Source organism: Ylistrum balloti, unplaced genomic scaffold, assembly GCF_031769215.1.
Source record: "Ylistrum balloti isolate Yb309-2 unplaced genomic scaffold, AGI_CSIRO_Ybal_v1 Utg371318, whole genome shotgun sequence".
Taxonomy (NCBI): Eukaryota; Metazoa; Mollusca; class Bivalvia; order Pectinida; family Pectinidae; genus Ylistrum; species Ylistrum balloti.
This window is the reverse complement of record NW_026782703.1, coordinates 345,975-360,784: the sequence shown is the minus strand read 5'-3', so window position 1 is coordinate 360,784 and position 14,810 is coordinate 345,975. Positions and strand designations below refer to the sequence as shown.

Here is a 14,810-nt window from a genome sequence, read left to right as displayed (position 1 = left end):
TCCAAAAAGTTTCACTTTATTTGGAGAACGCGTTTTCAAAATATCGGAATAAATATTACCCTGCGTTTCTTTATCCTTTCAGTATATATAAGATCATACTTCCCTGGCGGGGACCTTGGCAGACATCTAACAAATCGGAGACGAAACCTTTATACAGGACAACTCCTCTAAATAGAGAAGCAATGCTTTGAATATACTTTGATTTAAAAACGATGCTGGAGAGTTTATAGAATAGGCCGCAGTCAAATGCATTGGCAGCATCAAGGAAGGAAGCAAACGATTTATCGTCACAAGCACAGATTCCTGAACTAAGTACTTTGTACTAATGACGCTCTTTTGAAAACCGTCATGTAACGGGTTAATCTTAAACAGATTTGTTGACTCTAGTCCCTATAGTTGTAATTTTTCGAAAACTTTGAAAATATCAGGTCGCTAGGACAAGGCCTTCTGTACGCAGTGATGGAAGATATTCTAACCTGTGTAATGTTTTGAACAATACACACAGTATGTTGTATAAAATGTCATCCACATTTATCAAGTGGTCATAAACAATATGCTAATCGAGGAGTGTTTTGCAGATGCACTTGATCCCATCTAATGACAAGCAGTCTTTTTCTGTGTTTTGTTTAGACAGAATATTTGCAACAGATTCGTCAAAGTTTGTTTTAAATCTAGCATCAAAGTTTACACTGGATGATGCGGTGTAAATATCTGCAAAATACTCTCCTTAAAGGTGGGCACTGCGAGCAGGATCTCTGACAACTTCACCATTAAATTTCATTTTATCCAGAATTATTACTACAACGTTTTCTAATCAGCGACCAGAAAGTTTATTGATTAACATCAAAGCAATTTACAATTTCCCTTTTCAAGTCTACAATATGATCCTCTGACACCTGTCTGTGTCTGCACCTAAATAAACGTTTCGCATCTTTGTAATAACGAAAAGTGACGGAGTCGTGCGGACGACCCCGAGATACCCAGATCTGAAGACTGACGACACCTCAACATGTTGCGATGGAGATCTTTGAGTTTATTGTTCCAATATGGCTTTAGAAATTTGCAAAATTTATGTTTTGACAAATTACATTCTGATAATTTAATAAATGCTTATGTAACTCTGGTAAAATATTAGCCGCATTATACCACTCGGCCAAAGATAACTTCTCTTTAGCTCGATTGGTTGAGCGTCAGACTAGTAAGCCAGGGGTCCCGGGTTCGATTCCTAGCGGAGGCATTGAAATAAATAATGACTTCTGTTACATTTACAAAAAAGCAAGAAGCCTTCATAAGTAAGTTGAATGCGTAATACCTGTAGTAGTTTAAAATATTTTATATGAAAGGAGGCAACTAAAATGTGTCCAGAATGAGAAAAAATAACAACAATCAGACTAATACTTGTATTCTTTATTTGGAAATGTTTACAGTAATTCGTACTTCGATATGATATATAATAGTCCTTAATCAAACGTAATCAAATATGATCTATTCACAGGAGAGTGAATATTAATAAGTGATTAAAATGATAATAATGGCAGGCATATATTACACACTTACTAAACATTAAGTAGCGGTTCCACATAATGAAATAAAAATAAATATTATGATATACAAGGAAATGGTCTGTTTTGGTTTTTATTCTTGGTTTAGTGTTTATTACATCTATGTGAAAAGTATTGTAGTTTCATTTTAATCCCTATATATAAGTGCTAAAACAACATATAATGCTATGGATCACCTACAAGTCATTGACATTTCCTGTTCGACTTCAGAAATAGTTTATTCTGAAAAATAAATTAAGCAACTCTGATGAAAAAATCTGATGGCATATCCGCAGTCTGAGCTAAATTATGATGTCAATGATATGTTTTCAACGATTGATACATTATAATTGTACTACTATGGTAATAAAAGAGTTTAAAAAGAAAATATATCTAATGACGATTCACAATGTTTGGGATTTATCTTTTATACAATTTTGACGTAAATAGTTTGATTTTAGCCCACTACATGCAAAAATAAATCATTCTTCTTTAATCGATGACAAGCGAGTTGAAATAATCAATCAAATAATTAATCAATTAATTACAAACGGCCGAAAAGCTAAAGCGAGTTTAATCTGTAAAATAACCTTATTATAGATACTGGATAGCATTTCGCATTCTAAACATATCTTTTAGGTAAACTATATCTTGTTTCAATTCCAAACCATATAATACAAATATTTGTTATTTTCAGGTAATTGAAATATGGACAGGAGCAATATCTTTTGTTTCCTTAGCTTCCTAACATGTTACACCTTTGCCAAGATTTGTGCGTCCTAGAAGGACGAATCATCGCAATGAAAGTATCTATTCACTTGTCTTTATTCGACTATTTCTTATATTATTTCCCATTAATGGATAAAACATGCAGTTATTTATTCAGACAATGTGGTTCAGTGTTTTATGTGTGTATATAAATTCACAATAAAGACTGTTCTGAGGTAATAATTGTTGAAATAATTGCTTTCTGAAACGTGTTAGGTTTACTTGAAGATTCATCAGAAAGCATTTTGCAGTTAAATTTAATTGATGGAAATTACATTACACTTCATTCTTACATAACAAACACCAATTTGACAATAAAACTTGAGTGGTTATTAGTCTAGAATTGTCGTAATGGGACAGTGGCAGGCAGTTGTAAACAAAAAATGCATTCAGTTTGATTTTCAAACCTATATGGAAAGTTAAAACTTAGTACCGCAGTCTTATGTAATAGACATATGATGAAACGAAGCTCATTTACGATTTAACGTTATCTCAAAGATCTCTGATTTGTTTGAAGTGTTCTATTGTATATCTATCCAAACCTGAAACAATCATATCAAAGCTTCGATGGAGAACTCTCTGCCTAATATTTCACATTATCTTAAAGCCATCAGCAAAATGGAGAATAATTTATCCTTTATGTGCTAGTAATTTAAGACATTTTTTTCCGTGCGTTTGAGTGAAATCAACACAGATATATTATCAAATCCATTGATTATATTAAACATGGCTGATGCACTAGGTAAAAGTTTTTTTTTCGGTGCCACGTTTTTGCATTATGTCACCACACACTTTCTTACATTTGACAGACTCACATACTCTCTGCTGGTAATGTACAATATAATGTTAATTTTCTAGTTCTAACTATTGTGTTTTAATATTTTCTAAATGCTGTTTAAACGCCGTTAATAACCTTTAAGGAATGCTGGAAATGACGTTATTTCTGACCCCGTTCTAATGTTCATCTCGACACTAACAAGGTCAGGGTTGTACGTGCCAAACACAGGGATGAGGGGTTCCGAAAAATCGATTCCAGTAAATGTATGAAGTTTCTTTTCTCGCTTTATATCGGACACCGTCCACTTCCTCCTCTTTGTGTCCACCACCAGACCATACGTCACGTCGACTGACAGGCCTGTTGTGTTGTCGGACAAGGGCACGTAGGACAAAAGATCACGGTTGTGCCAGAATTCTTGTGCTAGTTTGCCGTCTTCCGGATATCGGGCAACATAACATGATCGGGAATGTTCATGGCGTTCCACTGTGTGATGCTTGTCGATGTCGTCTGCTCTGCCTATCCCTAATTCGAACACCAGCCATGTTTCTTCCAATGGTTGATGTATTGTGAACGACACATCCACTTCGTAGTAATATTTACCAGGTTCTTTGAATCCAAACGTACCGACAATGCCCTTGTACTTCTGGAGTTGTTTACTGCTGTTTGGAACACCAGAAGGACTACCTGACTTCCGGTTTCGGAGCTGTTTTCCATCGATAGATACCTCCCTTTCCATGTGAATGGTTTCCACATCAAACACGAAATTTGGACCTTAAACAGAAATTGCCAGTAAATTTACCAAAACTTCATCAGTTTAACTAAATGTATTAGCTTTCTTTCACGTTCAGTTATTGTGCTACTTATAAAAATAGCGTGCATTATTTAACAACGGGTTTCCTTTGCAATAGTTAAAAAAAATAGTTGTAATGCGTCGCCGCTGTGATGACCCTGGGTTATAACTTGAACACAGTTTTTTCGACAAACGACATTGACAAGAAACAGAAACATGCAATACATTCTGATTGCTTACTTCAAAGTATCGGCTATGAGGCATCCGATATTCATTATTCAGAACTGGTGATTTTCTGTATGGGTCTGGCTACATAAACTCTCATAGAATGTTATTCGGAGAGAAAATGACAGTCCCTCGGAAGGGTTCGTCCAATTCTTCTCCATGAATAATGTTTAATGCAATATCTCTGTGTATGCACTTACAAATGACATCCCCGAAGGTAACTGCCGATGATGGAGATGTTTGAATGGACTTCAACAATTCTTTCCCTTCAACATCTGAAACGCCAATTTTCATATGTATTTAATCTGGTCATCCTATATTTTCATAATCAGTGCATTTTATTTACAATATTGAAATGATACTGATGTTAACGAATATCAAATTATTGCTATGTAGATTCCATCGTAAACTTACTGCTATTTTTCTACGTATATTTTGCCTACCTGAGCAATAGCATCAACTATGAATAAAATATACAAATAGCACACATATAAACCTGGGAAGGTAGATAAGCCAAGAGTAAGATGAACAAACAAAGAAAACACCGCCATGTCAACAGAATCTTACTTAAAACACAAATTCAATAACTAGGTCAGAATATTAACATATAAAATATTAAGTTTCACATGGGGACTCCAGAAAACAGGAAGACACGTAAGATGAAGCGTCTCCGGCTTCATCAACGACACCTGCTATATACATTAGTATCCATTGATGGATTCTTTAATAAAACAATAAAACAACTTTGTAAGTTAGCTTGTTATAGCTAAGGTTTGACGTCATTAGACATTGGGGGTTTTCGTTTCTGAGTCTAAAGACAAAGTATACACCAGATTATATTGTCACTATAATTTTCATGCGTTAACGTATCAATGTTTTAGGTCTTTGAATCAAAGTCAACAATAGACCCCGACATTATTCAAAATGATAGGTAAAAACATATCTACTCTTCCATTCATATTTTCCCCGATCACTAAACGTGTATGTCGATTTCATAACTCTTATCTCAAATATATACTAAATTATATTTTTGTTATTGATATCTGATAAAAAAAATCCGTATGTCATATCCGAGAAAATATTCTAAACGCTGCGAGAACACATATTGACCCTGGGGAGGTATATACAGTTAATTTGAGAACACGTTAATACCATTTCAATTTACACATTTTTTTCAGGCTGGTAATGTCAACGGAATAGGAGTTCTAATAACACAACCAGTAGAAGATAAGAGTGTGATGTTTTGATGACTACACGGTCACCTTAAAGGTCTTATAACATAACCCTATCTTCATCAGACAATTGATCAGTGTGGGGCGTACTAGCACTGACGTACGTAGTGTACGAGATGGTACGGAAGCTATAGGATTATAGTGCAGCCGTTGCTTTTGGTCTATAATCTGTTTACCATCTCGTCACAATATTTTCGACATCAGTGTACAAACATGTAGAATTATAGTAGAGCCGAAAAAGTTGGTCGATTTCGTACCTTCTCGTAAACTACGTACGTCAGTGCTAGTACGATCCACACTGGTCATTTGTCTGATAAAGGTGACCGTGTAGTCCTCGGAACGTCACACTCTATTATTCTGGTTGTGATATAAGAACTTCTATTCTACTAACGTTAATACCACTTATATACTAACAACCTTCATCCAACATCATATATATATGTAACGACAAAACAGTCAGCATCATTATCTTGTATCTTAAACATGTACACTTCATGCAACTCTTCAAGGTGTTAAAGTCTTGAATTCCACAGAAATTGAAACAAATGCAAATACATCATATCCAAAACGTGTAAGTAAGGAAAGACAGAGTGGCACGAAGAAAAAACGAACAAACAAGCGTATTGTTTTTTCCCTTAGGGAAAAGGATATACGCTGTAATTTAAAATGTTACTCTTCCCTAAATAAGATTCCAATATTAAAAAATTAAGTCATAATATTATATACGTTTACCAAAAATAAGCAACAGTCATTTAATATCATGGTTAATTTTACAAGTTTTTAAAGCATTAAACTGCGACCCGTTAGTGATGGTGTTAGTTGCTTTGAATACCTTTTGACTACGTCTTAAGATCATTAGTCATTAGTGTCTAATATATATGTATCTAGAAACCGTATGTCTGTTCAGCAATAAAAGATAGAAAATATGTGTCATAGATATATGTATCGAATTGTAAAAAACAAACCACATTTATTTCCAAGAAAAGCGTGTTTTCGGTATTTTAGACATATCATCACAACAATCAATGTTACAATGTGAAAATCTCAGCTTATCAAAGCCAAATGTACCAATGGTAGTTTAGAATTCACAATTCGATCAATTCTTAAAGAAATCCAAAAAAGAAATAGTGTTGAATAAAAAAAGTCAGATGTAAAGCGAATATGTTAGATGCAGAGAAACTAGTGACGCGAGCCTACTTCTCCTGTTGTCATGGTGATGAAATCCTAATAGAACTCCCTTGTCTCCGTATGGATAAGCACCTGGATGTACAATGACGTATCGAGAGTAACGATTACATACTTTCTAGACTGTCAATTTTTTTCAGATATTTAAAACGTCGATGCTGAATTGACACACCTTATTAATGTGAACATTTGCATCAAGATAGACATTCATGCACGTACATCTCCTCACATTTAAAAAAATTGACAGCGATAACAAATACCTTGTTCTATTTCATTTGAATTTTTTATAACATATGACATAATTATAACTCCTGATAATACAGTTTGTACCTGTTGTTGATTGTAAGAAGTTAATGATGAAATCGACATGAGTTATCTCGACAAAATGCTTATTTCACTACCTCATGCATTTTAGATTCGTGAAAAAGAAGCAAAACGAATACTAAGTCATGCAGTATCTCATGCGGAACATAACAGTCGATTGAAGCTTGAGTAATAAAGCATGCATTCTGTGCCAGCTTTCATTTCAAGATCATAAAAAAGTAGTAAGCGGTTCTAAAAATAACAAATATAGCTTGAATCACCATTTTAGCAGTTAATTTACTTCAATGTAGATCAATTTAAATCAAGCTTCCAACGACTGACACTCAGTTTCCCTGTGTCACATGATCTATTATATTCATGTGAATAATAATATAAAAACAATACTGTCTGACGTCATGCAAACTTGTCTACGTCCTAGGTAACTTACATGCGTTATTCCACAAGACATAACGAACTACAATGTTAAAACAATTAATATATTCCTAAAACACCCGATGTGTTAAAAAGTCGTGAGAGTCGGGAAGGTGGTAGGAGCTTTAAAATAAGTTTCACGTGCGCTGAACCATATTGCAAAACAAATATTTCTGGACGGTAGTTGGTGACGTCCATTAGACATATTAAAGAGGAATTTCATAATGGAAGATAGTGTCATTGTAATATTATAATTATGAATTTCAACGCATTAGTCTTTTTTTTTTTTTGCAATTATCATTATAAGATGTCTTAGCACATTCAGTACAAAGTATATTCAGCGCAAAAATGAAATAATCACTAAAACATGTACTTTTACAGTAAACTTTACAAAAAAAAAAAAAAAAAAAAAAAAAAAAAAAAAAACAAAAACAAAAAAAAAAAAAAAAAAAAAAAAAAAAAAAAAAAGAAAAGAAAACAAATTACTACTGATTTATTCGAGTAAAATTAAAACTTAATCCTGTATCTAAGTACTTATTTATCTTTCTCTAAAAACATAAATTTTCATCATTAAGGTTATTAAAATTCAAGATAGAATTTATAGCATTTATATACACATAAATGTACCTGAAGGATGAGAAGTTCGAGGTGACCTTGGTGATTGAATTGATCCTTTGGTAGTGTTGCTGAACTTGGTAGCGGGTGACGTGGGGTTGGTAGGAGCTATCGGTTTGAATGACCTCTCTGGGGTTCCTGGGTCAGAAAGTGGTGGTCGGGCTGTCTTCTCTATGTAAGAAAAACATAAAGACTGTTGATTGAGTTTTCTGAATCCTGATAATTGCTTATTAAAGACTCTTTGATAATCCAAAGAATCTAATTACCATTGTCGTTTTTTCATGAAAATCTTTTCTTATAAACGAAGCATGATATCATACAAGACGAAAAATGTCTTCTTAGAAATATCAAAATGGATGCTGACAAATGGTAGAGTTGTAATTTTTATATGAAATACTGGATATATAGATATATGATGTATATGCATGCATTATAATGTAATGTATATACAAAGCTGTCCACACTAACAAACACCGACATATTAACACCTTTGCAGTTATGTCGGTAATTTCTTCTTGTTTAATCTACATAATTACGAAGCACTCAGGTATGTGGCGAGACATCATTCTTTATCAACTAAGGGTCGCAGCTTGTTAATAATTTTCTAGCAACATGCCTATTTACTGTTGTACAATTTATATATTAGATTTCGTAATGATGCTAGATATATTCCTACGGCATTTATGCAATAGTTAAATGAAGTTGTTTGTTAAATGCGGAAGTTTCGTATTTTTATAGGTCAGCTTAAATTGTTCTTTATGTTAATTAGTCAATCCTTAGTTAATCCTTATGATTTAATCACAGATTGAAACATTTTTTTTTATTCTGATAGTTTCTTACATCACGTGTTGCCCAAGCAAACGCAACGTCGAGTTTTTGATGCTACGGAGTGATAAGTGAAAAAATGGCCCATGAAAATGTTTCGCCCATTCGTGCGTTGATTTTCAGTTATTATATGAAAGTTCTGCACAAAATTTTAATGTCATCTGAAATAGTTTCTAAATTGTTCAAACTGTTAGAAATCCCTCCACCACGTAAAAATACATTTAATGTTGATGCTTATGCTTTTATCTAGGTTAAATACATTGATTTTCACTTCTTCAGTCGGATTCTTTCCATTTCCGTTGCTGGATTCTAATTTTGTCGCTCTACCAAAAGCAATGTTACAAAAACGACGTCATTTACCTCTATGAAATGAACCGTGGTTAAATGACCATAGTTTTTAATAAGACGTTACAAAATATAAAACTAGCCCCAAGGGTATGATAATTCTTCAGCTCTTGAAGAAATGCTTCTTTTAAGCAGAAATTATTAAACTGTTAGACATGAAGCATGAAATATCATAAAAACATACACACACATCTAACTAGGACAATTTAACACCAGAATAAATCATAGCGAACTAAACATACTGGGTTATCGTCTTGGCGTGCTTACTTACCTATTTCCAAATGACATCAGAGGAAATTAAGTTTTTCATGTATTATCAGGCAGACAAAGAGAAGAAAATCCTTTACCGTATTATTTCCAATAAAACCCCAAATCCCATCAAAATTTCAATTCCACTCCATATAAACACCCTCTTGTTCAAGCCAGAAGCTAAAACTTACCTTCTTCTTCATAATCTGAATTTTATAAAATAAATACTAAGTAATTTTACAAATCCAAAATTTCATAATGGTCATGACGTCTATTCATAACTATTCTCCTGATTAATTGAGTATTTCAAATTTCAACAGTGCTTTTACTAAAAATAATACGGTATATTAGTTAACAGTGCAACTGCTTTGTTCAAAGGATGACAAAATAATGGAATGAAAATATCAAATTGAAAAGACTTTTTTTGACAATTTTTATCATTTCTTATATAAAATTTATATATATATGTATAATAAAACAATGTGTACTTTCCAGATATTTACGTATGTTTTAAAGGAATAGTGTATTCTAAATCAAAAATGATGTTCAACATTAAATCCTTTGAACAACGCAAATGCCGTGTTTTCCAAAAAATTATAAGCGCTAAATCATAAGTATGAAACAGGGCTATTCTTATACATACCAACACCCATCCTAACAGGTAATTCGCCCTTGCACTCAAGCTCTTCTGTGAAGTTATAGACGACAGAAAAGAATGATTTTGAAGCGATAAGTATGAATATAGGCGTGTCGCATATAGCGTTATACACAAATGTCTGTAGAAAATAAACACTGAACACATGCAAAAATACCTTGATTGATGTAAACATTGATATTTATATATATAATGAATGAATTACGGAAGACTTACATTTTAATGGATATTGATTTGAATAAACTCTTAATATGTAATATATTATATGCATTTAATATGTATACAAGAAAGTGTTTGTGATTGATGTTAGTATACAAATTACTGGCCACTTCATGGTCAACGTTTTAAAAAAAACTTTTATTTCAATCAATTTAGATTTCCTCAGGTTTTTGTCATAAATTTCAACCAATTTTGCTTCCCTCAGTCTCCTCCTAGGTTTCAACAATTTAGACCATTAACATCACTGACGACACAATTTTATAGTACCGTTTAAATCTTGAATTACTTCTCTAATTCCGAATTTCTATAGAAGGTTGATATTATCTCCTCATATATACATTGTTATTTACGAAAAGTAGCTTAACTGGTCTAACTTTAAAAAGAGGAAGGTTTGGAATAGAGCGAAATATCAATCAGTGTTACAATGTAAGCACAAAATGTCTGAGTGCTCTGAAGTCTTACAACGTGGAAGACAAAGAGTCTGTGCCCTGTACAATTTATACATACTCAGAAAGTCTCCAAGACCGATGGGAGTAGACCTGGTGTCCGTCTTTGATAGGTTTGCTGGTGCCGGTCTCAGTTTCCGCTGCAAATCACCATTGGGTTTGGCCTGACCTGATCATTATCATAAAGAATTAAGATATTATATTCCATTAAGCCATTATATTCCATTAAGGTATTATATTCCATTAAGCCATTATATTCCATTAAGGTATTATATTCCATTAAGGTATTATATTCCATTAAGTCATTATATTCCATTAAGCCATTATATTCCATTAAGCCATTATATTCCATTAAGCCATTATATTCCATTAAGGTATTATATTCCATTAAGCCATTATATTCCATTAAGGTATTATATTCCATTAAGCCATTATATTCCATTAAGGTATTATATTCCATTAAGCCATTATATTCCATTAAGGTATTATATTCCATTAAGGTATTATATTCCATTAAGCCATTATATTCCATTTAGGTATTATATTCCATTGAGGTATTATATTCCATTAAGCCATTATATTCCATTAAGGTATTATACTGGTCTACTCTCGATAGGTATCTTACTATCTTACCTGCATCATTGGAATAAGCAACAGTTAGTCAAAGTTAGTCTTTTTTATTATTTACCAGACGTAAACAATGAGCAATCACTACGCTGAAACCTGGCCTTAAGCAAGCGAATCCAAACTTATCACTTCGTGCCGTTATAATATTACAGGATTATTCTTATTGTGTGTAAAGTATAAGAGTGGAAATGCATGACTATGAAAAAGAATATTTAACTTGACATGAAATAATGTTCAGAGCAAAAACCTCTGGTTTTAAACTGACGGTTTAGTGAACAACGAATTTCTTTCCTGAGTTTATATCAACACAAATAAATTTGATTTCATTTCATTATCGATTTTTTTTTATAAAAAGACAAGCAAATTACAATCAAATTTACCTGTCTGCGTACCAATCCTCCCATTTGGTGACTTGTCTCTTGAATTAACCTCGCCTGAAATCCCGTTGACGGTTGGCGACTGAGGTAGCTGCTGTTGTCGAGACTGACGAGTAGCTATGATGTCATCTCGAACACTCTGTCGAGCATCTTTCAGACCGTGATCCAGTGGTAGGCTGTTTTGTCTTTGGAAGATAGGCTTTTCAACTGGACTTGAAAGACTTATTTGCTTCTGATACATTGGCTTGTCCGAGACAGGGTTTGGAGCACTTATTTGTCTGGGAAAGAGCGGTTTTTCTGCAGGGTTAGACTGGCTAATTTGGCGCTGAAATGCTGAGCGATCTGAAGGTGCATACGTATTGAATGGTCGAGACAGCTTCTCTGGTTCCTCCTGCTTTGTGATTTCTTTTTCTGGAGGACTTGGTGGGAGGTTGTTTGTAGTTGGTACTTTTTCACGAGAAGTTACAACGCCTATGCTTTTTACAAGCTGTACAAATGATTCTTCGTTAAGGTTCTGGTAGAAACGCAGCGTCACATCCTCCTTGGTAGGGGCAGTGAAAGAAAGATTTTTGAGTTCTAGTAGCCGTCTCAAAATTGTATTTTTCAAATGTAGAAATTCTGTAGCATTTGTATAGGAGATGGCACGAGATACGAACTCATTGGCAGTTTGAACATTTCCGGAATATGACTTCAAGTGTTTAAGCTTCTGTTGAAGGTCCTTTTTCTTTGATAAGCACTGATTCTCAAGTTCTCTATGGAGCTGACTTCTCCTATCGTTAACAATCTGGGCGAGGTTGTTGAATGTTGTATCAATATCTTCATCGATTTCGTTTTCCTTTTCTTCAAGGTCATCCAAAAGACGTTGAAGGATGTCGATAGATTCTGTTACAGGGCTTTCCTTTGTGTTCAGTTCACGAACGACGCTTTCAACTACTGTTTTACTATCTTCATAAACGTCGCTGAGATTTCTAATAAGATGTCCGTTTGTTTGGTTATGGTCGCAAACGGCACACAACGTGCAAACAGGTCTGTCACATCCTCTTCGATCACAGTAGAAGGTGTACACTTGGTCCCCGTGGCCAGGTTTGTCACAGGTATCACGCCTATGGAATTCGTCAAGTCCATAATCCTGTAAGTCTTCTACTGAAGTAATGATGTGCTTCCTCGTCAACTGGGTCCGTTTATGAGCATTGGAGCAAACACCACACATAAAAACAAAACACTCTTTACAGAACGTTTCCGCAAAGTCCTCATCTGGACAATCCGTACATGGTATCTCAGTAGGTTTTCGTTTGACACGGAGGAAATCGATGAAATTTCTGGAAGCACTATCGACAGGGAAGTCCGTGACAGATTCGTTGGTAGATTCGTGTCGAGTCTTGCATTTCGGACACTCTACTTCGCGCTTGACTGTAAGATCGTCTAGACATGAAGAGCAACACGAGTGCAGACACAATAGAACTCTAGGAATACGCTTATCATTATCATACTCCTTTGAGCAGACGTTACATACCACTAAATCGTCATTAATTTCCTCCATCATTCAGAACATCAACTGCAAATGAAAGGAAATCCTGTATATATGAAGTTGTGTTTGTGGATATGACAAAATATTGCAGGAAATCAATACAAACGAATAGAATCAAAGGAATACAAAATAAGCAGTCACGTGCAGAGAAAACAAAATTGTGAACCAATAAAATTCGGAACTGAAAACAAATGCCTGAAGAAAATTGCTTGTACATTGTGTCAAATATAGCAACTCAGTTTGATGAATTAGAAAAAGGAAACAGATGTATACATGTAACAAGTTGAAGAAAAACAAAGTGAGTTGAGATTAGAGTCTCCCAAGATCATTCATCCATTCAAAAGTGAAATGATGCTTATATTTATGAATATTAAATATATTTAATTTTCAATCGGAAAAAAAAGAAGAAAAAAGATCATTCATCCTGTTCAATCGTCATATAAAAGTACCCTATATCAGCTAATAGACACAACTACAAATAACAATGTATATTAAAACATAAAAGACATTACGTTGGATATTCATATTTACGTTTAATCATTTCCTACTTCCGGTCAAACATGACTTACATTCATTCTTAAGAGTGTAATTACATGTATTTATACAGTGAATGACCGATTTTTCGTGCACGAGAGCAGTGTTGGTAAAGAACGTATATCCAATACTAGTAAAACGTTTAAATGTCCCAAAGTCATTACATATTCAAATGACCTTCACATCGACGAAAAGCTGTCAATGTTTGATTTACCATGTGACTGACGTGAAACACGATATGATGACACAGGGAAAATAGTTCATACAATATACACATTTCAGAAACGATAATGTAAATACATACAATAAACACAAACAGTAATTGAAATAAGGAATTGATGTCATTTGATACAGTATTGATTATCACGTTACACTGATAAGGAGCCCTCCGTAAGAAGAATTCCCTTTAGACCAAATGAAAAGTTATCGACTGTGTTTTAGACGAGTAAGTCAATATATTCCTTCTAGAATATCATCTGTGTGTGTTTTACTGGTCATATCATTTAATAATAGAGATAAAACAACAAGAAAACGCATTTCAACATGATCATAATCCAAACACAAATTCAATCAAATAGGGGCAAGCTATGAAGAAAGAGAGATTTAAATGAAACCATCTGAAAGAGTACAAGAAGAATAAAACCAGACGTTCCGGATGAGAAACGTCTCATGCTTCATCGACAACACCTGTCATGTCAATCTTGGTCAATCGCATTTTCAGTCATTTACTTAAACAACAAATGTGCAATTTGTATGTTAATTCATAAGTAATTTATTTCTGTGTGCTGAAATTTTTTTTCTACTAAAAATCAATCTATTTAAACAAGAAATCCTATTTCTCTCAGTGGTTTTATCGTGGCTACCGCCAGTCATATGTACTGTTTTGTCCTTTATTTCAATGGTAAGATGTTATCGACTACATGTCATTTACAATTTCAGAGTGGTATAATAAAGCATTGCACAACCATTTTTATTAGTTTGAATATACTAGTACTGTATTGTAACTTCTGTCTTCATAATGAAGCTAAATTACCCTAACTTAATAGCACAGATCCCTATATATACGCTCGGGAAAGTTTGTGTTTCTGGTTCGGACTTGTGTATTGAACTAATTGACAGACACCGCCTTTATCGAC

General features: G+C 33.8%; 1 protein-coding gene across 1 annotated transcript; it reads right to left on the bottom strand.

Annotated features, from left to right (window-relative positions):
* Window positions 1-3,214: 3,214 nt before the first annotated feature.
* LOC132562004 (transcription intermediary factor 1-alpha-like) lies at window positions 3,215-13,152 on the bottom strand. The gene is made up of 7 exons (XM_060226730.1): window positions 11,616-13,152; window positions 10,670-10,777; window positions 9,932-9,976; window positions 7,882-8,040; window positions 6,532-6,594; window positions 4,303-4,377; window positions 3,215-3,858 (listed from the first exon to the last, which is right to left on the bottom strand). The coding sequence occupies exons 1-7, from the start codon at window positions 13,150-13,152 to the stop codon at window positions 3,215-3,217; spliced, it is 2,631 nt and encodes an 876-aa protein (XP_060082713.1).
* Between the last annotated feature and the right edge of the window lie 1,658 nt (window positions 13,153-14,810).

What these genes read in the sequence shown, in the direction of transcription:
- LOC132562004 (XM_060226730.1), bottom strand. Translation starts at nt 13,152, where the DNA reads ATGGAGGAAATTAATGACGATTTAGTGGTATGTAACGTCTGCTCAAAG. An exon ending in GAGGATTGGTACGCAGACAG is followed by an intron (nt 10,778 to 11,615) that starts GTAAATTTGATT and finishes GATAATGATCAG; the next exon opens with GTCAGGCCAAACCCAATGGT. An exon ending in TCACCATGACAACAGGAGAA is followed by an intron (nt 4,378 to 6,531) that starts GTAGGCTCGCGT and finishes TTGGCGTTTCAG; the next exon opens with ATGTTGAAGGGAAAGAATTG.